The 26615-nt window shown below is 44.5% G+C and overlaps 2 protein-coding genes across 8 annotated transcripts in view; one reads left to right on the plus strand and one right to left on the minus strand.

Annotated features, from left to right (window-relative positions):
• POC1B (POC1 centriolar protein B) overlaps positions 1-26615 on the minus strand; it is a 143395-nt gene that overhangs the window by 35997 nt on the left and 80783 nt on the right. For 6 of the 7 annotated variants that reach the window (XM_037004806.2, XM_017662438.3, XM_073213600.1 and 3 more), the window contains one exon: positions 21995-23085. The exons of the other annotated variant lie outside the window; for it this stretch is intronic. In XM_037004806.2, the coding sequence (XP_036860701.1) occupies positions 22981-23085 (105 nt within the window). In that variant the 3' untranslated portion in view covers positions 21995-22980. Of the gene's footprint in view, positions 1-21994; positions 23086-26615 lie in introns of those variants that run through there. 7 annotated transcript variants of the gene reach the window in all.
• LOC118969552 (endogenous retrovirus group FC1 Env polyprotein-like) lies at positions 1656-19327 on the plus strand. The gene is made up of 4 exons (XM_073214141.1): positions 1656-2186; positions 4012-10218; positions 16011-17847; positions 19281-19327. Exons 3-4 carry the CDS (start codon positions 16185-16187, stop codon positions 19325-19327), a joined length of 1710 nt encoding a protein of 569 aa, XP_073070242.1. The 5' UTR covers positions 1656-2186; positions 4012-10218; positions 16011-16184.

Consider the following 26615-nt stretch of genomic DNA (forward strand, 5'->3'; position numbering starts at 1 on the left):
CTACCTACATGTTTCTATGTTTAAAATTGCTATTCCTTGCCAAACTGAATTATGGATTGCCAATTCTTTTTGTCGACTGTGTTTTCTGGTTTTTCTATAATAAGTAGAATTTTGTGATGAGAAAACAACACAAGAATCTGTTCGATGTTTCTTTACTACTTGGCACCTTTACGGTTTTTTGTGACCCTCAGGATGCCCTGCAGCTGATTAATGGGCTGCCATGGCATCCTCTGAACTTCCTTGAAGTTACAGCAAACCCTGGTTTAAATGCCACAAGGTGGCTACATTCTTACCTATAATCCCACCAGCCACACCATTACCACTAAAACTACCCCAACTAAAAATAAGGCCATATTTTTATCTATGTGACCATTTATTTCAAATCTTTAGTATAGGTAGTTTGTGAGTGGGTATTAATTCTCAACAATGCAAGGAGTGATTAATTAGTATGCGAAGCACCCAGATCTAAATCAATATTCCTTATATTTGATTACTTAGCATACAGAGTATACTTATATGAATCAACACTTAAGGGTAGTTAATGAGCACAGGTGTTAGAAACAGTGTTGATGGTGAACTGGTGAGTTAGTGGTGGTGAGACAGGACTGTTTGAACTGGCATGGGCAAGCCTGGTATCCCATGCGACTCAGGTCTGGGGTGTCTGAGCTCTAGGTCCCTCCACTCCATGAGGGTCCTCTTGTCTGATCTAACTAAAAAAAAAAAAAAATGTTGCCTATACAATCCTGCTGTGGGTATGTCAGCAAGTCCGCTTCAGACTATGTCTGTCCTGTAAGGTGCTGGCTGACATACACTGCAGCAGAGGAAGCTGCCCAAAGCCATGGGTGCTCATGCCTGCCTGCTTGCTAAAATGTGTGCATATGCTAAGCCTGTCTATTCTGCGACTTATTTGGACCATGACAGACCAACTGGTTTGGATCAAATAATGCCACTGCCCTATTACAAGAAATACTGAAATTTACCGTGAAGAACCTCATAATCATCTGTTGGCCAGATTGGGTTAGGCCATTTGCCACAAAGAAAAATAGTCATATTGTTTGTTATGTATAATGGACATTGTCTCAGTAGTACATAAGGTAAGTATAAGCATATTTAGAATGTTCTGCTACTTTTATTGATCTATTGTATATAATTTAAGTTTAAAAACTGTGCTGCCTATGTCATAGCTTTAAGACAACCCTCAACCACCCCTCTTTTAACTAGATTGCTGCCCCCAGCCTCTGGTGTACAGGGATACTGGTACTGCCATGCCCCACAGGGACTTCCATTATCTTCAGAAGGCCACCTGCCTTGTTTCCACAATGTGTCACTTACCCTTGAAATGGCTGCTCCAGAATTCACATTTCCAGCCCCAGCTGGCATTTCTCTAATTCATTTGCAACTTTTGCACTATTAATGTTTGGCTTAGACTGGATAATTTGCAGGTTAAAATTGATTCATGAAAACGGATGACTGAGTAAGCCACAGGAGCGTGACCTGGAATAATCTCATGGTTTGATATTGCATAAACATGTTTGTGATCTGTTTAACAGCAAACTTGATACTTCCTGAATGTGTCAACCTTAACACACCCTCTTCTGTTGGAAGGGAGGAAAAGAAAACACGTGTTTTCTTCTCATTCATAATCAAGTAAATTATTAAACGGAGAAGCCCTGGTTGTCCTCAGTAATACATTTACTTGTGATTTTCTTCTCAGGCTGTATTCTTTTTTCACGTTCCTGGGCTGGGCTGGAGGAACAGCAGTTCTCACACTTGGAATGTGGCGTTTCATCTCAAGTTTATTACTTTAAATACATCTGCCTGACTGACCAGAGATCAAAATGAGCATCGCCAGTAATGTGGGTCAGACTGATATTACATGTCCTTTGAGATGACACACTGAGAGGGACATGGCACCACTCCTGTGATATTCCTGGCAAAATGTGTATACTAATCAAAAGGAAATATCACATAAACTCATACCAAGGGAAAGTCTACAAAACAGCCAGGGTGAACTCTTCAAAAAGACTGAGGTCATGAAAGATAAAGAAAGGTTGAAGAATCATTCCAGATTGCAGAAGACCAGAGAGACATCAAAAGTATATGTGGCACATTATCCTGGATTGATCCAGAAACAGAAGAGAACAATTTCCTTTACGTATTAGAGCAACAGGTGACATCTGAATGGGGTAAGTGGATTACCTGACAATACTGCATGAATGTCAATCTCCTGCTTTCGATGGCTCAGTGGTAGTTATGTAGGAGAATGTCCTTTTAGTAAGTTTACATTGACATTTCTAGTGGGACTGAGATATCATGCCTGCAACTTTCAATTGTTCAGAGAAGTAGGTTAGGGATGACATACATGGATATAGATAGATAGATAGATAGATAGATAGATAGATAGATAGATAGACAGATAGATGATAGTTGATAGATGAGATAGATGATAGATATGGATAGATGATAGAGATGATAGATAGATAGGTAGGTAGATAGATAGACAGATTGACAGATGATAGATTTAGAAAGGTATATAGATACCAAGATAATAAAGCAGAAGTGGCAAAATGTTAACAGTGGGGGAAAGGCATTTGGTAGTTCTTCATATTAGTCTTTCAACTTTCTGAGTGTGAAATTATTAAAAATAAAAAGTAAAAATGAGAGAGACATATCAAAGAGTATCTTAAAGCAAGAGTCATTAGATTATTGACCTTTACTCTTAAAATGAGAATGTTCAAACCACCGTAAAACAAATCACAACTATCTGTATCTATAGGTAGATATTATATGTAAGCTCTACATAGGTAACACCTATTGTATATATTCCATAGATGACTATGTATACTGTTTGCCTGGGACCCTGCAGCCTACTCAGTTAGAATATGGGGACCCCGGAAGCCCCAGGGGGTGATCACGGTGCCCAGCCAGTCACCTTCTAATTGAGTCCTCTCAGTCCCAGAACCTCCTGGGTAGGCCTGCGAAGGAAGCAGGTCTGCTTCCTGTCCTCATTTCTCTCTCACATTCCAAGTGCCCACACTCTTTTCGCCGTTGCTACTTCACTCACTAAGGTATAAATACCTCATAATGACTCAGCATAGTTTCCCAAACTGTGTTCCTCGAAACACTAATAAGTTTTCAGAAACAAATGAAAATGAAAACAAAAAAGACCAGCTGGTCCCTGGGTTGAATGTCTATATACTGCTTCATACAATAGCTCCTTCCTGGACATTTATAAAATGTCTTAGTTTATAAATGGCTTACAAATGACAGCATCTTGTGTAAGTCAGTATTTTGCAAACCTTTTGGGCCATGAACACTTTCCCTCCTAATTAACACATATCACCTAAAATCCAGTGACGCTGTGCTTCTCCAGGTTGACTTTCTCCCGAAGGCGCGGGAAGCACCTAAAGGCAGTCAGGCCTATCAGGGCTTAGCTCAGGGGGCTTCTCACTCTCACAGCTCTGCCTTCTTGCCTGTGTCAGCTTTATTTGCAGGGTGACTTCCCTCCTGAGACGTCAAAAGGCCGTGAGCAGCAGCTGGGTCTAATGCTTCTCTCTCCACAGCCAGGCCGAGAATGGATTGCACCCATCCTGCTCAGACTGCCCCTGAATGGTCACCAGCTTTAGGGAAACCAGCCAGGACTCACCCCTGTGGCTGGGAGGGGCCCCTTGGACCCGTGGCTGCACACTGGGGAGTGGGGAGGGTGGATGGATGTTGCAGAGGAGTGGGGCGACCTTCAGAAGGTCCGGAGTTTAAGCCAGCAGAGAACTGAGAGCATGATTGCCAGTCCCTGGGGCTGTTCTGCCTCTCTCGGGTGGGGAGGGGAGCAGGGGCCCGCAGGTAGTCCCCCTCCTGCCCCAGGTGGAGTGGGAGGTTAGGGCAGGGGTGCAGGCTGACCCATTTTCTGCTCACTGAGGAAATGGAAGCATACCAGTGGCTGAGTGGCCCTTTCCTTCTTTTTCATTTCTTATTCCTATGCTTTCCCATGCCTGGATTTTTCTTTTTCTTTAGCCCCACCCAGATTTCCTGCAAGCCTTGGTCTCTGGAAGCACCGCTACACTCAAGACACTTCTAAAAACGATACTGCACACAGGGATTGCTCCCCAGCTCCCCCGCTGGACATTGAATTCCAAAGGTGATTTTGTTTAAGCCTCAATCTCAACCTCTTGCCTCATAATTCTGAAGTAAAACCCTTCTCAAGACAAGTCCTCACAAAACTTTATGAACTAAACAACACGTCATTACTACACTTGAAGTGATTTCCAAACCGCATCAGCAAAGTCAAATATTTGTAAGCAATTTTGCATAGATCAGCAAGGCTGCAGCTAAGAAGACTCCAGTGCTAGGTTAACACTGGCGCTTTAGTTTGCTCTAACGCACACGATGAACACGGGGCAAGTTTTCCCTCCTTTGTTTTGAAGTAGTTCATATTAGCATCACAAGTCCGGTACCTGTGTAGGACTCAGCTGGCTCTGAAGGGCCGTCCCTCATTCATTCACCGAAGTAGGAGACACACATCCTAGGGCCGAGGCCCGCTCAGGGCAGGAAGCCCTGGAAAGTGCCCCCACACTTGTCCCAGAGCAGATGTACAATTAAATGTTATCTCTCTTCTTCCTTTTATTCTTTTCCTTCCTGCCAAGCCCTGCCCCAGAAAGAAAAGATACAAGAAATTATTGAAAATTAATGTGACAAGTTACTCGTACAGCTACTCACTTGTTGCCTTTCTTGAAATCATCAGCCCCCCATTAATAGGTGACTGCCTGGTTCATCTGATAAATTACTATTTGGTAATGTGTGTCACACACACACATGCACACACACACATTTTTAATGTTAGGTCTTCAACACCTCAATTCAGAATAGTGACAAGAGCTGAGAATCTCAGCCTTTTCCTCACCATCACATGCTTGTTCCTCGCTTCAATCAATCCTGCAGGTAGACTGGATTTGAAACTTTTGAGGATCACTTTGGGGTACAAGTGGCCCCATAAATCCTACCATTTTTCAAACATCTGCCTGAGAGAAGAGTCAGAGATGGGTAATTCTGAGAGTCTCTTGAGGCCCCAAATTCCTCAGGGTCATCTTAGACTTGTGAATCTCCTCTGGTCCCCAAATTACTTCTAATGTCAGCAAATATAAACTACAGGATCACAGAGTCTCAAGGTAAGGGGCATCTTAAATGGTCTTTATTCTATCTTAGCTACAAATCCCTGCCGAGAGGTATTCTAGCCTCCCCTGTAACACCTCCAAGAATGAACTGCCTCTTTTTCCTAAAGGAGGTCCGCTTTGCTTTCAGAGAGTACTCATTGTTTGAAAGTCTTTGCTGGAGCTGGTTAAGGCCTACCTTTTTATAGTTTCTACCTCCTTCTGCCTTCTGGAGTAATGCAGAAAATGTCCTGAGTTCTTATGGGGCAGCCTTTCAAATACCTAGAGCCAGCTGTTTCCCACAGAGGAACCCTGTGGTTGGGCAGGTGGGCTGAGGGGTCCTCCATCCCCCGCTGGGGGCAGCAGTGTGCTTCCTTGTGCCTAAGTGGCCGTGTCCTACCTGAGCATCACCCTAGTCAACCTGAAGGCTGATCAGTGGCCTACGAGTGGGCTGAGCATGAGTGTTTGTCTTGCTAGGGATGAGGATGATTAAATCAATCAATGAAATTCATTTTCTCCCAAACTGGGGAAGATCAGTTAGATGGTAACATCAGCAAAGCAGAGATCACACAAAAGTACCCAAACCATGTTAGTGATGAAGTATCAGAATTGGAGCAGCCCTGCTGGGGATGTGGTCAAGCAGCCAGGTCACCTGCCATTTTGATGGACTTTTCTCAATCATGTTGAATGACTTCCTGCCCTAGATCTAAGTTCTAGGCTCAGCTGGACCATGGTTCCTCTTTTTTCCAAGAAACTTGACTGTGAGCTCTTCCCAGATTGCCAAAATGCCTGGCTTTGTAATAGAGATTCTTGCCCTCAGTATTTCCACTTAGTCTTCAGAAAATTCCTGCATTACCTGAAATAAACCAAGAATCTCTAATCCTCAAACTTGGAAGAATTTAACTGACATTTTCCAAGTCTTCTCTTCTCCAGTCAAGATCTCCAAACATTTAAGCCATCACTGTGAATGTCTTCCAATGTCTCCTGCATTTCTGCCTCCCTCTCTTTCCCTCCCCCACCATGTTTCTTAGTCCAACTTCCTCTCACCCCCAATAAACAGCATCAGAAATGGAGCAGCTCAAATGGCAACCCACACCCCTGCTCTGTGTCTCCAGCAAAAGCAGGATGATTTTATGAAAGTAAACATGTACCTTCTTTCCATTTTGGAATGATTAGAGTGAAGATTCCCTACCTGATCAGCCCCCTGGAATCCAAGGATTATTAGAACCAAACTCGTGAACTAAAATGGGATGATTACCCATATGCTGTTGAAGGGAAGGTGGTGCGGAGTCTTCTGTTCATCTCCCAACTAACCCCTTTCATTGGACGAGGTTGTCAAAAGTATCAGCTCTCATTTCAATTTACTTATGTAGTATTAGGAAAAGTAAAAACAAAAACAGAAAAAAACCCCTTAACTCCAGATAACGTATTTAAATGTATTTGAAAGAAAATGCAAATGTTCTTCTGTGTCTCCATTTTTTGACTGCAAGTCTTAGAAAACCTACTAATCGTGTAAACCACAGGATATTGTTAAATGAGGTGTCTAAAACTTGTGCAAGGTCAGTGGTGCTTTGTCCCCATTCAAGGTTAGACTCTGTAATTCTGCCTGCAGAATTTGCCTGGCATTGTCACATAACTATGTTCAAGACTGAAAGTCCTGAAAACCTTGAGCCACCAGGAGACTTCCCCGCCTGCCTGCTTAGTCAGGGTGGAGGTGGATGGCCAACCTGAGCTACAGGGAAGCAAAGAAGTGAGGTTCTGGCTCAGGGAAGTGGGGTTGTCACAACCAGGCAAAGCAGCTGCTTCAGTGTTTAGAATGTTTTAAAACAGTCTTACTTTACTACAAAAGTTAACATGATTATTAAAGTTTGGGAAACAGAAGGAAAAACCTCTGTAATGCTACTACCCAAAGTCTTTTCTCCAAGTCCTATTTTATTTCTGTCCTAATCATCTTGTGCATAGAGTATGATTTCCCTTTTCTTTTTTCACTTCACTAGATTATTCTAAGGCTCTATGGTTTTTGAGATATTTTTACTATTTTGAAATAAAACACAAACTAAAGGAGGCCACACAGAAAGAGTGGAAAGAAGGCTGGTTCGGGAGCAAAGCAACTGTTTGTGGCCGGCATCTGGGACCACCCCTCCCTGTATTTCCTTTTCCTCGAGATAAAGAGGGGTGTTTCCTTCGTTCTACCATTTCTGAGACTGCAAGAGCATGAGAGCTGTGCCTCTGAGAAACACAGCGCACACCGTTCAGACAGTGACTCAACACAGCAGCTCAGGGCCAAGCGACAAGCAGACAGGTACACGGAAAGTGGCTGCCCTGTGAAACTGGAAGGCCAATATACAACTGGAATATATGACAATAACATGATACCAGATCTTCCCATTTTTCCAGCAGAAGCCAGGAATCTGGGTTTTCATGTGAAATTGCCTGATTTTTAAATATTCATAGCTAATTTGAAAAACATAACAAAACACCGTAAAGGCTGAACAAACCATGTCTGCCCGTTTGCACCTCCAGCTACACCAGCGGCCAGCTTGATCCACACCAGGTAAAAGAATGTTTAGAAGGCAGTTAGAAAAGCTGCTTGCAAGACGTTCAGGCTGTAGAGCAACTAGGTTTCTACAATGAGTCTAAAACATCAAATGCTTATATTAACCGTGAATAAATTTAGTCTAGGACTTTTATCATCTCTGTTTTTTTACACTGACAATACAATTACTTCCTGTTGTTGATTCCAAAATGCCCTCCGGTCTGAGCTCAGCTTTGAGTGCTGTCTTGAATAAGCATGCATTCTATCGGAAATAACTAAGTCAGGGCCCTCCTAGGCACAACGCCTTTTATATGTATTGCTCATGATCACATCTGGTTCAAAATCAAGCCATGTCTCTTGCCTTAATCACTTATTTGAAGGAGAAAATGAAAATGAAAATGACAGCAGTCTTAGGTGTTCCCTTGAGCAAAAACTGCCACCTCTGGCAGGTTATTCTCTCCATGGCCTGAATGTGGGGTCTTTAATCTCTCCCTTTCAGAGACAGAACGATCAGCATCCCCAGGGGAGGCCGGCCTCTGCACTTTGCAATTCTGACTCTCGCTCCCTGAAAGCAAGGCAAAAAGCATTTAACAACTTTGAACTTTTTATGTGGTTTTTGCCTTCGACACAGTTGTTGTTAGAGTTCAAAAAAAGAAACAGCCCCCTACAAGAACATCAGGCTGCTCAATGATTCATCTTCTCACAGACCTTGATATTCAATCCAGGTGTAGGAATAAGCGCGACAGCCCTCGGGTTCCATCCTTGGGGCTTGGAAAGGCTTCAGTGAAACTCTATAGCAAAAGGCCCAGGCGCTTGCCCTGATTTTCTCTTTGTTCTCCTAGCTTTTTATCTCTGAAAAGCAAAGGGATTTCCTTTGGGGATTAAACAGAGGAAACAACCTACAGTAGTAATAGTGTTTCGGTGGAATTAAGAGATGCAAAATTGTCCTGAAGTCAACTCTCCGAGAAGCCCCTTCCCTAGTAGGTCTTGGACTTCGCCCCCTGCCTCCAGAAGAGCTCCACAGTCCTCGCCTCACTGAAGCGAATATCCTGGGCAGTCGGGGTACAAGTGAGGCAGAGAGGAGTCTCATCCAGGTGTGATATATGCCGACTCTTTTTCTGTATGTTTCAAAAGTTTTTACACATATTAGCTGGTTAACACTAATCATGTAGAAATAAATATTTAAAAATCAAGAGGTGCTGTTCTCATCCTGTTGGGCCATGGTTTTGAGTCGCTAAAAGGAACAGGAGTAGAGCAAGACAGGTGATTGATTTTTCTTAATGACCGATCTTCACAAAGTGAGATGAAAGCAGTTTCCTGTTCACAGAAGGCCTACGTGCTACTCTACAGATTTGTCCTCATCATTCTTTTTAGTCCAAACCAGAGTCTGCAGAAGGATTAGGGTCTGACAGTAAAGGAAAAGGATTTGTGTCAAGGCAGCTACTAATGCCAGCCGGACATATTTGTCTCCTGTCAACACAAGCCTCAATTAAAAGTACGTACTTAGCTGCTGCTACCCGAGTCACTACAAAATCTTAAAATAAACAATAACATAAATCACATTTCTATTAGAATTGTTCCTCAAATTCTTACATTTTGATTTGTGGCTGACATTTAGCTTAAAAATGTTTAATGCTAACTTGAATGACCAAAATCTAAGTTAACCATGTTTTTATTAATTCCATGTGAAGTAAAACAAGGTTGGTTTGTTTTTTTTCTTTTGGTTAATGATTAACTTTAAAGTTTCCAAAGAGCCAATATTTATCACATTTCTTATTTTAACTTTGTTATATTTTTCTCTCACTGATTGTGATCATTCTTCACATTTTTAGGAAGACGCTTGGTTCATACTTTGTTCAGCAGTAACTCATCTCATTTGACGTATTGCATTTTTATTTTTATTTAAAAACACTCTTCACTACATTTTGGGGTTTCCTGTCTGGCCCGAGTATTATTTAATGGAGCTTTTCTTCTCATATTTCTAATTTTATGATTTGTCTCTGGATATCTGAAATATGGAGTTGTAACTTATTATGTAGTCCGGAACATGATCAATTTCTGTTTTAAAATACACCAGGGGCAAAAAGCAAATTGACTTATAGATTCATGTAGTTCTTTGCACATATGTTAAGTCTGCCTTTCAAGTTTATGTAATATTGAAGGGTCCCCACCAGTAAGATGGCAAACTTCTGGCTTCTTTTCGGGGTCCTCGGTTCCCGCCGGCGCCACCTGAAGCCCAATCACCTCTCGCCCCCCTCCCAATCCCAGCACCTAGCCAACAGCCACCAGCCCCGTAGAAGTGACACCACAATCACCCTATGCCCCTTCCTATATAACCCAGCACCTTTCCCTAATAAAGCGGAACTCTCCAGTGAATTGCTGCTGTGTGTCACTCCTCTCCTTTCATTGGTGCCGAAACCTGGGAGATGGGACACCCCAACTGGGCCCCATCTTCCCCCCAACACCAGCAGCAGCTTGCCCTCGTCCTCTTTTTCCGGCGCTGGCTCCTCACACTCACCACTCCTCTCTGGCCTTTAGGTAAGTTTTCCCCCCGGGGTGGGCCACTCTTCCCCGAGCTATCGCAGTGCCATTGACCGTGATCGTCCGGCAAGGCCCTGACGCTCGGGGACGAGGAGGGAACTCTCCCCGCCTCAGGCCTTCACGGCTGCGGAGGACCCTCAGGCCCCTCCTCCAACAGCCATAAATCCCCGCCTCAGGCCTTCACGGCTGCAGCGGACCCTCAGGCCCTTCCTCTGACAGCCATAAATCCCCGCCTCAGGCCTTCACAGCTGCAGCAGACTCTCAGGCCCCACCCCCTCCAACAGCCATAAATGAGGTGACTCCTTTGCGGATGAGAACGCTCCCTTTCCCGCCCCCTCTTCCTTCTGTTCTGTCCGCCAAAACCTGTTCGGTCTGCCGAAAACGCCTAGCGATAGGTACCTCGTGACTCCGGCACTCTGCCTTCTTAGGGAAGTCTGGGTGACGACCCACACTTCCCAAGAAATTCCGACTCCTATACGAGTTTCCGCAGACCACCAAGGATCATTGGGGACGCCCTTTGTCTCCTTGTGGTCTGCCTCCAGTCCGAGGATCCCCGTTCGTCTTCCCCTGTTTGTCTCCTTCTCTGTCCTTTAGCCATTTTGTCTCCTTGTGGTCTGCCTCCAGTCCGAGGATCTCCATTTGTCTTCCCCTGTTTGTCTCCTTCTCTGTCCTTTAGCCATGGAAGCCTCCTCATCCCTCCCTGAAAGTTCACCTCTTGAATGCTTGCTTAAGCATCTGGCTACCCTCTCCCTGACGCCTGATATAAAACCAAAACTTCTCCATAAATATTGCTCCCAAGATTGGCCGACATACCCCCTAGACAATAACAACCAATGGCCCGCAGGGGGAACTCTTGATCCTAACATCACTCACAATCTCTTTAACTACTGCCAGCGCCTGAAAAAATGGAAGGAGATTCCCTATATCGAAGTTTTTCGCCTCCTAGCTCAAAATCCCAGCGTCTGCACCACCTGCTCCCCGCCCCAAGTTCTCCTAGCCTGCAAGCCGTCCACCCTCCGCCGCGCTGCGGCCTCTTTCCCCGCGGCAGAAGCTTCCCATCCTCTCCCTTCCCCTTCTTCTCCTACAACAGCCCCTCCCCCTTCCTCTATCGCCACCGCCGCCGCCTGCCGCTTCCACCCCCGCAGAAGCCTCCCATCCTCTCCCTTCCCCCTCCTCCACCATCTCCTCCTGCACCTCACCACCTCCTCCTCCGTCCCCCTCACCTTCCCCCCTCCCGCAAATCGAGCCTGAGCCTTTCAGCCCCCCTCTAACTAAGTTCCAAGAGCCTCGTCTGTCTTTGCCCCCTCAGATTCGGTCCCGAGGGCCTACCAAAATTATCACGGCTTTGCCCCCATCACCTGTTTCCCCTGCACAGACTGAGACAGAACCCTTCAGTCCCCCTCAGACTCGGTCCCGAGGGCCTCCCAAAATTATCGCCCCACTCCGAGAAGTAGCAGGATCCGAAGGCATCGTGCGCGTTCACGTCCCTTTCTCCTTAGGAGATTTAGCCCAACTAGAGAAACGCCTAGGTTCCTTTTCCACTGATCCCACGACATACATCAGGGAGTTTCAATGGACCCTCCAGTCTTACAGCTTCACGCATCATGACATTTTCATGCTCCTGGCCAATACTCTCCTCCCTGAAGAGCGTAGACGAGCTTGGGACTTCGCCCAAACGCATGCTACCGAAACCCACAGGACTGACCCCACCTGTCCCCCTAGCCCCACTGCTGTCCCTGAACAAGACCCAAACTGGGATTATAACACCGCCGTGGGTCTCCACTCTCGAGATATTTTTGCCTCCTGCTTAATAGCTGGTCTAAAAAAAGCAGCTCGTAAAGTAGTCAGTTTTCAAAAGCTTCAAGACATAATTCAAAAGAGAGACGAAACCCCCTCCGAGTTCTTAGATAGACTCACTCAAGCCCTATTACAGTATACCAGCCTGGACCCAGAAACACCTGAAGGAAGACAGGTCCTTATGACATACTTCCTAGCTCAAAGCTACCCCGACATTAAAGCTAAACTCAAAACATTAGAACAGGGCCCCGCTACCCCACAGACTGAGATCCTAACAGTGGCCTTTAAAGTCTTCCATAACCGGGAGGAGGAGAAAGAACGCCGTAAACAAAAAGCTGATCAGGCCAATTTCCAGATGTTGGCCCAGCTGATAAAACCACAACCTGGGCGCCCCTCTACAGACAAGCCCCCCCCAGGAGCTTGTTTCAAGTGCGGAAAAGAGGGACATTGGTCAAGGGCGTGCCCCTCCCCCAGATCTCCTACCACCCCATGCCCCAGATGCCACAAAAAGGGCCACTGGGGGTCTGATTGCCCAACCACCCGAAGGGGAGGCTGGACGAACAACCCCCATCCTAAGCCCGCCGTAGTGGGGCTGGCAGAAGAAGATTGATGGGGCCTGGGGGCTTCTCACCCGACCATTTCCATCACCAAACAGGAGCCCAGGGTTACTTTAACAGTAGACGGTCGCCCCATCTCCTTCCTCCTAGATACAAGAGCCACCTTCTCAGTCTTGCGAGAATACCGGGGCCCTACCACGCCAGCCATTACTCCTATAGTCGGGGTAGGAGGTAAACAGATTTTCCCATTAAACCCCCCCCCCTTTTATGCACAATCCTAGACAGTCCCATACCTTTCTCCCACTCCTTCCTAGTTATGCCCCAGTGTCCCATCCCTTTACTAGGACGGGACATCCTTTCCCTCCTCCACGTTTCCATAACTATATCCACTCCCACAGCCCCCAGTACTCCCTTTCTGATGGCCCTCATAGCCGACAACCCCCCTCTACCCAATGAAAGCTCCGGTTCCGCCCTTATACACCCTGTAAATCCCAAAGTTTGGGACATTACAAGCCCCTCCATGGCCCTATGTCCCCCTGCCTCTATCAAATTACGTGACCCCTCTCAGTATATCTGTCAGGCCCAATACCCCCTAACCACTTCAGCCCTCATAGGCCTCCAACCCATCATTCAAGGTCTCTTAAACAAAAACTACCTCAGACCCACTCACTCCCCATTTAATACCCCCATATTAGCTGTTAAAAAAAACAACGGATCTTTCCGCCTTGTCCAAGACCTTCGCCTCATCAACATAGCTGTTGTCCCTATCCATCCCTTAGTTCCAAATCCATACACCCTTTTATCGCAGATCCCTGCTTCCACATCCCACTTCTCAGTCCTAGATCTCAAGGATGCATTTTTTTCTATCCCTCTAGACCCCTCCTCCCAAGATTTTTTTGCCTTCACCTGGACGGACCCATACACCAGACATTCTGTACAACTTACTTGGACAGTTTTACCACAAGGCTTCCGAGATAGTCCCCACATTTTTGGACAAGTCCTAGCTCAAGACCTCAAACAGTTTCACCATGATCACCCCGAGTCCACTTTATTACAATACGTAGATGATCTTCTGCTCTGCAGTCCCTCGTGGGAACAGTCTCAACTTGACACTGCGTCTCTACTTAACCTTCTAGCTTCCAGAGGTTACCGAGTATCCCCCGTCAAAGCTCAAGTCTCTTCCCCTTCTGTCACTTACCTTGGATTCCTTCTGTCTCAACAAAGAAAGTCCATTACCTTAGACAGAAAACGACTCCTCTCTGACCTGCCCGTTCCCAAAACCAAGACAGAAATCCTTTCTTTTCTAGGCCTGGCTGGGTATTTTAGAGCGTGGATCCCTAACTTCTCCCTGTTGGCAAGACCCCTATACGACCTCAGCAAGGGCCCCCCTGAAGAACCATTATCATCCTCACCCCGACACTCCTTCATTAAGCTCCGCCAAGCCCTTGTAGAAGCTCCAGCTCTCCATCTCCCTGATCTGTTAAAACCCTTCTCATTATACATTCATGAGAGGTCCAGTCAAGCTCTAGGAGTCCTAGGCCAATATTATGGCCCATCCTTTGCCCCAGTAGCTTATCTCTCCAAGCAATTAGACCCCACAGTTCGGGGATGGGCCCCCGGCCTATGGGCATTAGCCGCTGGACAGCTCTTGCAGAAAGAAGCTCATAAACTAACATTCGTGGCGCCCCTTACCATTCTGTCCCCACATCACCTAAAAGATCTCTTAACCTACAGAAGTTTACAGACTCTCCCTCCCTCCAGACTCCTGACCTTACTGTCCTCTTTCCTCCAAAATCCAAACATTTCTTTCCTCCTCTGCCCGCCCCTGAATCCGGCCACTCTTCTTCCTCTGCCCTACTCTCCTCATACTCCCTCGCATGATTGCCTAGAAGCCCTTCACAACTTCCTTCCGTGCCACTCCACGCTCTCCGAAGGAGCCCTCTCACACTCCGACCTCATCTGGTTTACTGATGGGTCCTCCTTTAAACATGAGGGCACCCACTACTCAGGATATGCAGTAGTCTCCCTCAAAGATGTCATTGAGGCACAAGCCCTACCCCCTGGTACAACCAATCAGCAGGCTGAACTCATTGCAGCCACCAGAGCTTGCACTCTGGCCCGGGACACGTCTCTCACATTGTACACTGACTCCAAGTACGTATTCCACATTCTCTTGTCCCACGCGGCAGTATGGAAAGAACGAGGCCTCCTCACCACAAAAGGGAATTCCATAACTAATTCAGCCTTAATTACTAAACTTCTAGAGGCTTCACAACTCCCACACTGACTAGGCATAGTCCACTGCAAATCACATCAAAAAGATGACTCCCCCATTGCAAGAGGTAACAACAAAGCCGACAGAGTAGCCCGGTCAGTTGCCCTATCAGAAAACGCACCAGACAACAATCCGTCTGCCCTTGCAGTTTTAGCCTTATCACAAGACGCCCTCTGCTCTCAGGACAAAGAGTCTCTCTTCCGCCTCTTACATGACCTGTTCCATCCCAGCCCCCAATCCTTGATCCATTTTTTACAATCTTTTTTTCCTCTCTCTCCTGAAGACAAAACCCTACTTAACCAAATCACCTGCAAGTGCACCATCTGCCAACGCACTAACCCTAATACCCCCCTCAAAGCCCGACCCTTCCCGGCTCATCAAGCAAGGGGTAATGTCCCCACTGCAGATTGGCAAATAGACTTCACTAACATGCCCCCTGTACGACGTACCAGATACCTACTCGTGCTAGTAGATACATTTTCAGGATGGGTCGAAGCTTTCTCCACTACTAACAAATGAGCGTCCGTAGTTGCCTCTATCCTCCTCACCCAGATCTTTCCTAGGTTCGGGATGCCCACTTCCCTCCAATCAGATAACGGCCCTGAATTTACTGCCCAAATTATCCAGAACCTCTCCAAGTCGCTCTCGCTCCCCTGGCATTTACATTGTCCTTATCGACCACAAGCTTCAGGAAAAGTAGAAAGAGCCAATAGGACTCTAAAAGACATGCTAACCAAACTATCTCTAGAACTACACCTTGACTGGGTTCGCTTACTTCCCTTAGCTCTACTCTGCATTCGAGCCCTCCCAAAGAAACCTTCCTTCTTGTCGCCCTTTGAGATCATGTACGGCCGCCCGATTCTACCCCCGGGGCTCCCTTCCCACAAAGGACCAATTCCTCCCAATATAGCCCTTCCACTACTCTCTCTCCTCCGCACTGAATTGTGGAAATATCAGGATTGGCTCCTTCCTGATCCATCTGCCTCCCAAAATCCTCCTGTCTTACAGTCCGGCCAACTAGTGTTTTATAAGCCACCAGAGGATCGGCCCTCTCTCACTCCGAAATGGGAAGGTCCACACCCAGTTATTCTCTGCACCCCCTCGGCCCCCAAGCTCTCACTGCCTGATAACTCTGTCACCCCTTGGATTCATATCTCCAGGTTGAAACCAAATACCCAAGACCCACCTTCTCTGGACACCCAAGACCCATCAGTCACAATCCAGAGTCCTTCGGATACAGCTCAAGACACTGTCTACTCTACCACGCCTCATCCCTCTGATCCCTTGAAGCTCCGCATCTCCCGTGCACCCCCTTTGCTATCCATACCCGAATCATGACTTTTTCCTCCTTTACTGCTCTCTCGCTTTTTTCCCTCATTCCTATTGTCTTCCCTGCCGCCCCACCCTCCTTTGTATGGCGATTCAAAGTCAGGCAGACTTACACACAGCATCAAACAAAAGTTACTGCCCTCATTGCCACATCAGACTGCCCTCTGAAAGGCTGCTCTGAGCCTTTGTACCTCCACTTTCCTCCCTCCACCGAAGTATTCATTTACAGCTACCTTTATTCTCCCTACCTCTGCTTCCTCTATGACCAAAGACAAGCCTATTGCAGGCGATGGCAAGACACCTACGGGGGATGCCCCTACTGGTCTTGCACCATTCACTACATGGGTGACTTCCAGTACCCACAGTATTACTCCTCCAACAGTTTCATGAAATATCCCAACGGCTCATTCTCCTTATCAATCCCAGATCCCTGGGACTCTCGATGGGCTGCTGGAGTAACAGCCTCAGTTTACTACAAGGGGTCGTCAACCCCCCACGGTACCCTTCATATCTCTCGAGAGTATGTTCCCTCTCGCTCCCAGATCTCTCAAGTTGCATCAGATAGCAGACATTCCGAGAAAGTCATTATCCAAACTCTTTATGGCGCCTCTTCATCTTCTTATTCCTCCTACTCTTGGTTACAGCTCATTCAAGACACCACCATCTTTCTCAACCACACCCTCAACACCGCCAATTGTTTCTTGTGCGCATCACTACAGCGCCCACTGCTGGCCGCTGTGCCCCTTAATATTTCCAAGTACTCCTTCCATGCAGAAGGACAACCCCTCCATCCCCTGGCAGACATACCCCTATGGGAACCAGAATACCCAGATAATCTCACCATCCACCACTGTGTAGGCCCAACTCCACCCCCCTCCAGCGCACTTCACTGCCTCTCTATCTACACCCCTACCTCCGGCTCTAAGACTTTTACACAACCGGGACACTTCTTTTGGTGTAATGGCAGTCTTTTCAACTCACTACCTCTCAACTCTGATACACCCTGCATTCTCGTCACCCTAATCCCACAGCTTACACTTTACAGCATGGCAGAATTCCTTGAGCTCCAACCTCCCTTGCACTCGCGCACAAAAAGGGCTGCTTTCCTTCCCATCATGGTCGGTATCTCTTTAATCACCTCAGCCATTGGGGTGGGGTTTTCGGGAGGAGCCTTGGGTCACTCTCTATGGGCAGTTAGAGATCTCGACACCAAACTTGAGGGAGCCCTGACATCCACTGCCGATTCCCTAGCCTCTCTCCAAAGACAGGTCACTTCGCTAGCTAAAGTCACCCTTCAAAACCAGCGGGCCCTAGATCTGCTTACAGCCGAGAAGGGCGGCACCTGCGTCTTCCTCCAGGAAGAGTGTTGCTATTACATCAATGAATCCGGCATTGTAGAAACTGACATCACCAAACTCACCGACCTTGCCTCCAGTCTCCACTCTGCTTCCAATTCCAACCCATTCTCTTCAATACTAACAAACCCCCTCCTCACCTGGCTCTGGCCCATTGCAGGCCCCATAATAGTCATTCTTCTCATCTGTCTCTTCTTACCCTGTATAATAAAGTTCATCAAATCCCAAGTTGGAAAAATCTCTAATCAAGCTTTCAACCAGCTTTTACTCAGGAACTACCAGCTTCTGGCCACAGAAGATCCCTCACCCTCACGTGACCTCCTCACCACATGCTGAGATGGACTCCTCTCTCCGCTGGAAACTGTTCCTGGAAACAATAGCCGCAGACGCCTGGCTCCTGACACCCATATCCTCTTGGCACCATTGAAATCAACAGGTCCTCAACCTATGGTTACAGGGAACCTTCATTGATTTCCAACCTGAAGACGTCCACATCTACTCATCCTTACTGTGGGGAGTCCTATCAACCCTTTCCTCCCAATCCTCAAACCCTCACTCCCTTCTCCACCCCTGTTCAGCAAGAAGCAGGCAGAGAGAAAGCAACGTCCACAAACCCATAGAGGAGAAAGGGGGGAATGAAGGGTCCCCACCAGTAAGATGGCAAACTTCTGGCTTCTTTTCGGGGTCCTCGGTTCCCGCCGGCGCCACCTGAAGCCCAATCACCTCTCACCCCCCTCCCAATCCCAGCACCTAGCCAACAGCCACCAGCCCCGTAGAAGTAACACCACAATCACCCTATGCCCCTTCCTATATAACCCAGCACCTTTCCCTAATAAAGCGGAACTCTCCGGTGAATTGCTGCTGTGTGTCGCTCCTTTCCTTTCAAATATCATATTATGAGGGTGAACTAAGTTCTACCTCTGAACTGGTGCTATTCTCATTATGCATTGCACACCTGCCATTTTTTTCTATTCACGTGCTTTTTAAAAAGAAATTTAGAAGTTTTGCATGAGAGTTATTTCTCCTACTGCTTTTGTTGTGAAATCGACTTTATTATGAGAAGAATCTCAAATCAGCATCTTTATTTTTCATAAAAACATGTTTATGTTTGACCCAAAAGAAAATGCAAGTGATTGACAGACAGTAACTGCACTGGGGTATGTGTGTGTGTGTGTGAGAGGGAGAGGATTTAATAATATGTTGAACCACTTTAATAATATAACCAATATATTAATAACTACTGAACCACTGTATTGTATACTTGAAACCAACGTAAGATTGTACATCAACAATACTTCAACAACAAAAAGAAGAAAATGCAAGTGATGTATTTGCAAAGAAAAAAGTAGTTGGTCCCCACTCTCTACCTCTACTAACCTCTGCCTCTTGGCAAGCCACTGACCTACTTTCCTGGTAAACCCAGGCTGCCACTGTTACCCGGCTGAGTCACAGTTGGCGCCTATGGAGGACAACCTGGCAATTACACAATGTTCCTACATTCAATGTACATTCATAAATCCTCGGGTGCATGACGTTTAAAACCTGGTGACTTGCTAAGGCAAAAATATTGTGTAATTCATTTGGGAACATGAAGCATTTGGGAACATTGGCGATATATTGTAATTCTACTTCAATACCTATCATAGACTTATCTGTATTTATTATTAAATTGGCTTCTGAGTTGAACATGATTATTTGTCAATAACCTCCAAATACGTGAATCTTTTTTTTTTCTTCTCTCTGCAGCCAAATATTTCTACCCAAGGATAGACAGCTTATCTTCCAGTCCTTAGATGGACAGAATTCATCTCGGGAACAACATACTCCAAGTTTGCTCGACACACAAAATATTAAGTGGGGATCTGCACCTTAAACAAAATACCTGTTCTCCACATGGTCAAGGGCCAAGCGCGGGATGAGTTCCAGGTTGTCTCTGTTTTAATAACACTCACTTGGCTCACATTCCAGGCCTTCTCCCACTTCCTATTATTGCCATCTTTAGGATAATTATGGTGTTGGTATTCTTGGGCTGTTTCTCTGGAGTTGCTCAATGGCCAGCTTTTGGCCTGAGCCCTGAGGTTTTGTGTATGGAAGGCTCATTTTTAAAATACATTCACTCTTTCTGTTGCATTTTTAAAAATGAAACATTAATTTTGCCTTAAATATCATCCTTTAATTCATTACCACTTAATATTAAGCCCTGTTATCTTTTCCACAGTTAGAGCTGAAATCGTATTATTTGGAAATAGAGTCCAGGGGAGCAAAATGATGAATAAAGAGCAGTAATAGCTACCACTTATTGAGCACTAAACTCTGTGAGAGCTACTGTGCTAATCATTTCACATAATTTACATTATTTTCATCTTTTATAAGCAGGGAAAGTAGGCTTTGTAAGTAAGTAGCTTTCCTAAAGGCCACACTGCTAGAAAAGCAAAATCAGAATTTGCACCCACGTCTTTCTGGCTTCAGGCCGTGCACCTAATAACTATTGAGCTGTACAATGAATAGCAGGTCAGAGCAATGCCCGCCCAACCCCAAATATCAAGCACCAATATTTTCATCTAAGCTATTTCTTCCAGTCCACTCAGCCTGGTTTTAATTGCTTTTGGTTGTAAGTGAATTGAACAAGAATGTTTAAAAACCACTTGAATAAATGAAAATTCTCATTTACTTGACAACTATCTGCCAAGCTCCTCCTACAAGTGAGGCAGTGTGCTAGGTGGGGAATCTAAAGATGGCAGTGCTTGCTTTTCGCAAAGGTCAAGTCACGATGGGAGATGCAGAACTGCAACCATACTGCAATCCATGTTATACCACAGATATGCAGGCATGAAAGGAGGGGCAACATGTCACATATGATAGGCAGGCAGGGCACCTCTGAAAAGTCAGTGTGAACAGGGCTGGGCTGTTAGGAGGAGTAACAGGGATAACCTCTGGGGACAGAGGTTCCAAGCAGAGGAAATGCAAGTACAAATGCCCTCAGGTGGGAGCCACTTTTCTCCTTCAAAGGGATGCAAAGAGGCCACTAAGGCCAGAGGGCAGCGAGTGAGGCTGAGCCAAAGGGAAGAGGAGGGGAGGTCCAGGAGGGAGGGGGAGGGGTCCCCCACTACTGTCAAGCTCTGAGTAAAATGGAAAGCCCTGAAGGGTTTTAAGAACCACTCTGGCCTACTGTCGAGGGGGATGGTAGGGAGACCAGTTAGAAGGCAAAAGAGCAGTTCGTCATCTAGGTAAGGGACTATGGTGGTCTGGGCTATGGTGGAAGATGGAGGTGGGGAGAAGTGATCAGGTGTTCGTACAAAGTTTGCCAAAGAACTGGAATGTGAGTGTGAGAGAAAGGAGGCAAGGAAGGAAAGTTGCCGTTTATGGAGAAGAAAAGACTAAGGGAGGAGCAGGCTGGTGGTGGTGGCTGGGGGCGGGGAACAGCAGAGCTTGGTTCTGGACATACTGAAAGGTGTCTACTAGTCTTCCAAGTGGGGGTTTTGATCAGGCAGTTGAACATACAAGTTAGGACGGAAGAGAGGCTGGAATCTGATGAAGACCAAGGAAAATCTGCAAAAGCTTTAAAAGAAATAAGGTGCAGGGGTTTTAAAATGACCCCCTTGAAACAGTTTCAAGACATTTGAAGTTTTATCATCACTGCTTTTATACCACTTATAAAGGTCTTGTTGACTGTAAAGATATGTGGCAACACTATATTGTAACAAAGGGCCACAGCTCGCTTATCAATGGTTCCTAAAGTGTGGGCCTGAGGCCAAAGCACATCAGCATTGCCGCTGAGCTTGTTAGAGATGCAAATACCGGGTTCCACTGACCTGTGAATCATAAACTCCAGGGACAGGACCCAGGGAACTGTTTGTCAAGTCCCCCAGATTGCTACACACATTGCATGTTACAGTTGAGTGAACTAGAGGACAAGAAGTTTAGTATTTTCATATTTTAACCATTAAAGAAACAAAGGAACTTGTCTTAAAAATGAATGTCTTCATTGTTTGAAGCATAAAAAAGGTAAACAAAAACCAATATGACATTTCATTTCTTACTTAGTCTTCTCAATGGGGTTATAAAAATACAATGCCACTTAGTCTTTATAAAATCTTAATGTCTAGACGTTCACACTTCATATAATATAAAAAGGCACTTAAAACACACACTGAGAAGATTAGAAAACTCCACCTCATAGAAACAATTGAAATTGCTTTGAGAAAAATTTCTAAATATAGACTCCTACATAAATAGGACTTCACTTTTTCTTTTCCAAAACATGAGATAGCCTTTTCCCCATGTTACCTATAGGCATCATAAATGCGGACTGCCTTCTCTCACCTTCTTTTTGTGTTGATAGAGGATAACAGAAAAGCATGCTAAAACCAATCTGTTTTTCTTCAACTTAATCTCTTACTTTGTTTAAGATAAAACAAAATCCTTAATTTATAACCAGATCTTTTAGAATGCCTGGCTCATTTTCATTTTGTGTCAAGTCACAATTTATTAAAAAGAAATAGGAAGACGATGATGCCAATGTTTTTTTATAAGTCCTTATTATTCAGCTGTCAAAACCACCCCAGGCGAGAACATTTCTGAAGCATGTGAACATACATGTGTGCGTATCTTTACATATTGCTGTTGCATCGTTCTGGCTGTCGAGCACACTGAAATCACACTCGCGTGAGCCTACCCAGGACCAAAGGCCCAGATACAATCCCAGTGGGTCAGTGCCATCGTTGGTGAATGAAAAGGTGTATGTGTTTCACATGCTTCTAACTCTTCAGTGTCTTTTAGGTCGGGTGGAGGACAAACAATGTCTACCACAGATTAAATAAAAACCCACTGCCCTATGTCATGTACGTGTTGTTGCTAATAAGTATCTTCTTGCTGTGGAAATTCTGTGGTTTGGGAATTTTATAAGATAGCCTTTTCAAGGCATTAGTAAGAAAGAATACATTTTTTTAAGCTTAAAGAAATGAGTCAGATCATTAACTCATCCTCTGCGCATAGGGATGCTATTTTAGAGGTAAGTGAATTACTTCACCCCAAGGGTGTTGCTCACTAAAAATACATTAATTGCCTTAAGGATTTGCCTGAACATGGTCAATTTGAAATGATTTAACAATGAAATTCAGAAATTTGGCTACCTTCCTGGCATGATTTGGACTAGATGTGAAAACTGACATTTAAAATAATGGGGGAAAATATAGAGCCACTTGAATGCTTATCACTTTATTACTGCAATCATAAATGGTAATGATGTGAATTAGTCCTTGCCATTGATTTGTGTGTTTAAATTAGTCCTTAATTATGCCTTTCCTGTCTTTTATTCTGTTGCTCACCCTTTGGAGAAATGTCATGATAATTAGCACATGGTTGTGTTGCATGAAGTATCTTGCACCACCTTCCTGAGCGTATGTACATGTATTCATTTATTGTGCCTCTGCTCATGGTTTTCTATTCAACTTTTCTGATGGATAGCATTGAAAAGTTTTTGCTGATTTTCAAGGCAGTCTTTCAGCTTATCCTCTGTCAAAGTCAGTCGCTGCTCCAAGATCGAAACAGTCTGCAAAAGGAGGACAAAATGATCAGTGCCTGGCGACCTGCAGGTGGCGCTCATGATGAGAATCTTTGCCTAGGAGATCTTTATTAGAACTTGAATGCCCATTCTTTTGCCAGGAAGTTGGCTTGAAAATGAGCCAGAACTTGCCTGCTTCTGGTGCCTACCACAGGAAAAAGCACTGTCAAGCAATTTGAAGGACAGAAAACAAATGATGCCTTTGAGGAAAAAGGAATAAAAGATCAGGCCTCTGTAGACATTCTTACATCTGATCTTCTAAAACATCACTGCCAGGAAGAGGCCACATGAAGGGTTCTAAGTGGTGCCACAAGCTACATGGGAGTGTGGAGGGTAGGGGTGGGGTGGAATGCCACATGCCCAGCCCAGATGCTACTTAATGTCATCACTGGTCACTCTGTCACAATCAATCCATGATGGGCATATCTACACTATCCCAGATAGCTGGATACCCAATTTCCTTTGAAAATACCATAATGATTGCCACCAGTTCCCACACCCAGAAAATAACAATAGCACCTCACAGGGTTTTAGGAAGACAGAATGAAATAATGCATGCAAAATGCTTCCACTAGTGTCAGCACATAGGACTTGATGAATCTTAGCTCTTCTAACTCCTGTGGCTAATAAATGAGCAGATAACCATACACACAGACACACACACACAAATGACAACTTGAATTCGGGAAATCTGAGTTTTTGTGATATTGACTACTGGATCTCCAGTCTTTTATATTCTTTTAAAAAAATTTTTATAAAACAGATCTAGGAAGCTGCACAGAACATGTGTTGCTTAATGAATTATCGTGAGAAAAACGCCCTATAACTAGCACTCAGGTTGAGAACTGGAAGTCTGCCAGCCACCCTGGAGTGCCTCCCATGTGCCTATCAGAACCATCACCCCTGCCCTCCCACATAATAGCCGCTATCCCGACCAACATAGTAATTCCTTTCTTGCATTTCTTTCTGGTTTATCTTTCAGGTATATATCCGTAGACACTATAATTTTGTCTCATCCATTTTCAGGACTTGAAATGTCATTTACAGTCTCTTTTAATCGCAGGTCCCCATCCTCTCCCTTTCATTTCTTTACACTTTGTTGACAGGCTCAGGCTATTTGACCTGCAGAGTTTCCACCGATCTGGATTTTAGGGATGGCACCCTCAGGGGGCAGGTCAATACACGTTTCTCTCTGTATTTTCTATAAATTGGCAGCTGGATTCACAGGCTTGAGGAGACTCTGATTAGATCCCTTGGTAAGAGTATAGGTGGTGGTCTACTCTTCCATTAGAAGTAGCTTAATAAGATTTTGTTGTTTCTCTTCTCATGATGTTAGTTAGTAACTACTTACTGTCTAGATCTATTAATTCTTGAGCTTTGCAAATGAAGGTATAATTCTCTCATTAAAAAATTATCAGTTGGGATAGTATACAAATAAGAGACACCTCCCTCATCTACTATTTGGTTACTCAGTGATAGAGTTCATAGAGGAAAGGCAGAAAAAATGCTTGGTTATTTAACAGTCAACAAGTTTCACGATAATGAATCCATTCCCTATCATTCTCCCAAGGTAACCATATTTATAAAACGTCATTATTTAATAGCTTTTGCTTTTATATTCCATAGTAAAGATTATGTACTAATTAAAAATAATAGTGATGCTGATAATATTTTCTACCATTTCTTGAGTACCTACTGGGGACCAAGCATTTTGCCTGATACTTCACATACATCATTGTAATTACACATGCTAAAGTCTGGTAAAGATACAAATATTATCAATACTTTTAACCCTGGTTAACTCCATTTACCTACCATCTAACATGTAATTTCATTTTAATTTATTAAATATATAGTTCAGTATAGTTATAACACTGCAACTGAGCTAGGAGATTCAGTTACCTGTAATTAAAGTAAATCAGAACAGGTTTATTTTACTTGCTACTTGCCCACAGATTCCCCATTCCCATTTTGCAAGTGTGTTGTGCCTGCTTTCTACTTCTCCAATTGTTAAAGAAATCCAGCCTTCAAAATTAAAAACAAAAAATCATAGAGATGTTCAATAAAGCTTAAAGTGATTCATTAAACCCTGAGTCAGGAAAAAAGGAGAAATGGCCTGTGAAACTGAGTATAGAGAATGAAAAGATTAGTTTGGGAGAGGCTTAATAAGGACCCAAGATTGAATGAGACAGTGTAGGTGGGAAATCATGGCAATACGGGAAACACGCTAACTGAAACTAAGTTTGGCACATAGCTGAGAGGAAAACTGCCTTAAAGTCAAGAAATGTCTGATAAATACAGAGACCATCACCTCCAGCACTATACTGAAAGTGAAAACTGGTGATTTTAATATGATTTTCACTGAAATCTTATGATGACTTCTCACACGGCTCTTTCCCACAATCTGTCAGGACCCCAAATCCACATATATGCCTCATCTCCAAAGGCCCTGAGATGTTATCTATGGGTAAAAATGATCACTTAATTAGTGGCTCTAAACCCTGACGGTAAAAGCATATGGGGTGCTTATAAAACCAATCCCAGAGCCTAATCCCAGACCAATGGAAATGAAATCTCTGGAGCTGAGAACTGGACATCAGTATACTCTTTAAGTGCCCTGGTGATTATATGTACAGCCAGGAAGGTACATTAACAGAATTAGGAGATTTCTATGCAAAAGCTATTTCAACTTGAAATATTTATTCTTGAAAGTAATTGACATCTCTCTAATTCACATTATAGCCTCCCTTTCTATATGACTCGTGCCAGTGTGTCTGCTCTGACAAATATTAGCACCCGCAATCTATATCAAAGAGGAACAGTAAGACTTCTTCAGAGAAAACACTGAATTAGCAGAGCTAGAAGGGAAACCTTGAGTGTATCCATTTCAAAGCACCACTTTTCTTAAATGAGATCTACATCTTTTGACCAAGAGTTGGAAGATCTTTCGTATAAGATCCATGATATTCCTTCTTTGCAAAGCTAAGTTGGCATCAAAGGACTAGGTAATATTCTAAAATGGGAATGTGAAGACCATCACCTACAAAATACAGCATCAGTGTAAGAAGCTTTGGAATGAAGGAAGTTATATATGTATTGGACAGTGAGAAATTCTTCAGAATAAAGAACTATAAATACTGTCAATATTCATTTTAACCAGAAGTGGTTAATCCCAATACATTTTTCTTATGGCCCTAAATATTTCTCAATAATGTCCTAATCTGAACACATTACATCAAAAATTCTTAGGGCAAAACATTACTACCCAAAATGAAATGCATTTACAGCATGGAGCACCATCACTGTTCTTCATAGTCTCCATTGTCCCTTCTGGCCCCTGAAGCCCAGATATAATGCCGTGTGTGTGTGTGTGTGTGTGTGTGTGTGTGTGTGTGTGTGTGTGCATGTGTGCACATGGGCTCTGATCTTACCCCACAAAAACTTGCTAGAGCAGTTCAGCAGAACATGCCTTGCTACACTGATTGTCACCCTGAGCTTGCCTTTCTAAGGAAGAAAAA

Source organism: Manis javanica, chromosome 10, assembly GCF_040802235.1.
Source record: "Manis javanica isolate MJ-LG chromosome 10, MJ_LKY, whole genome shotgun sequence".
Classification (NCBI taxonomy): Eukaryota; Metazoa; Chordata; class Mammalia; order Pholidota; family Manidae; genus Manis; species Manis javanica.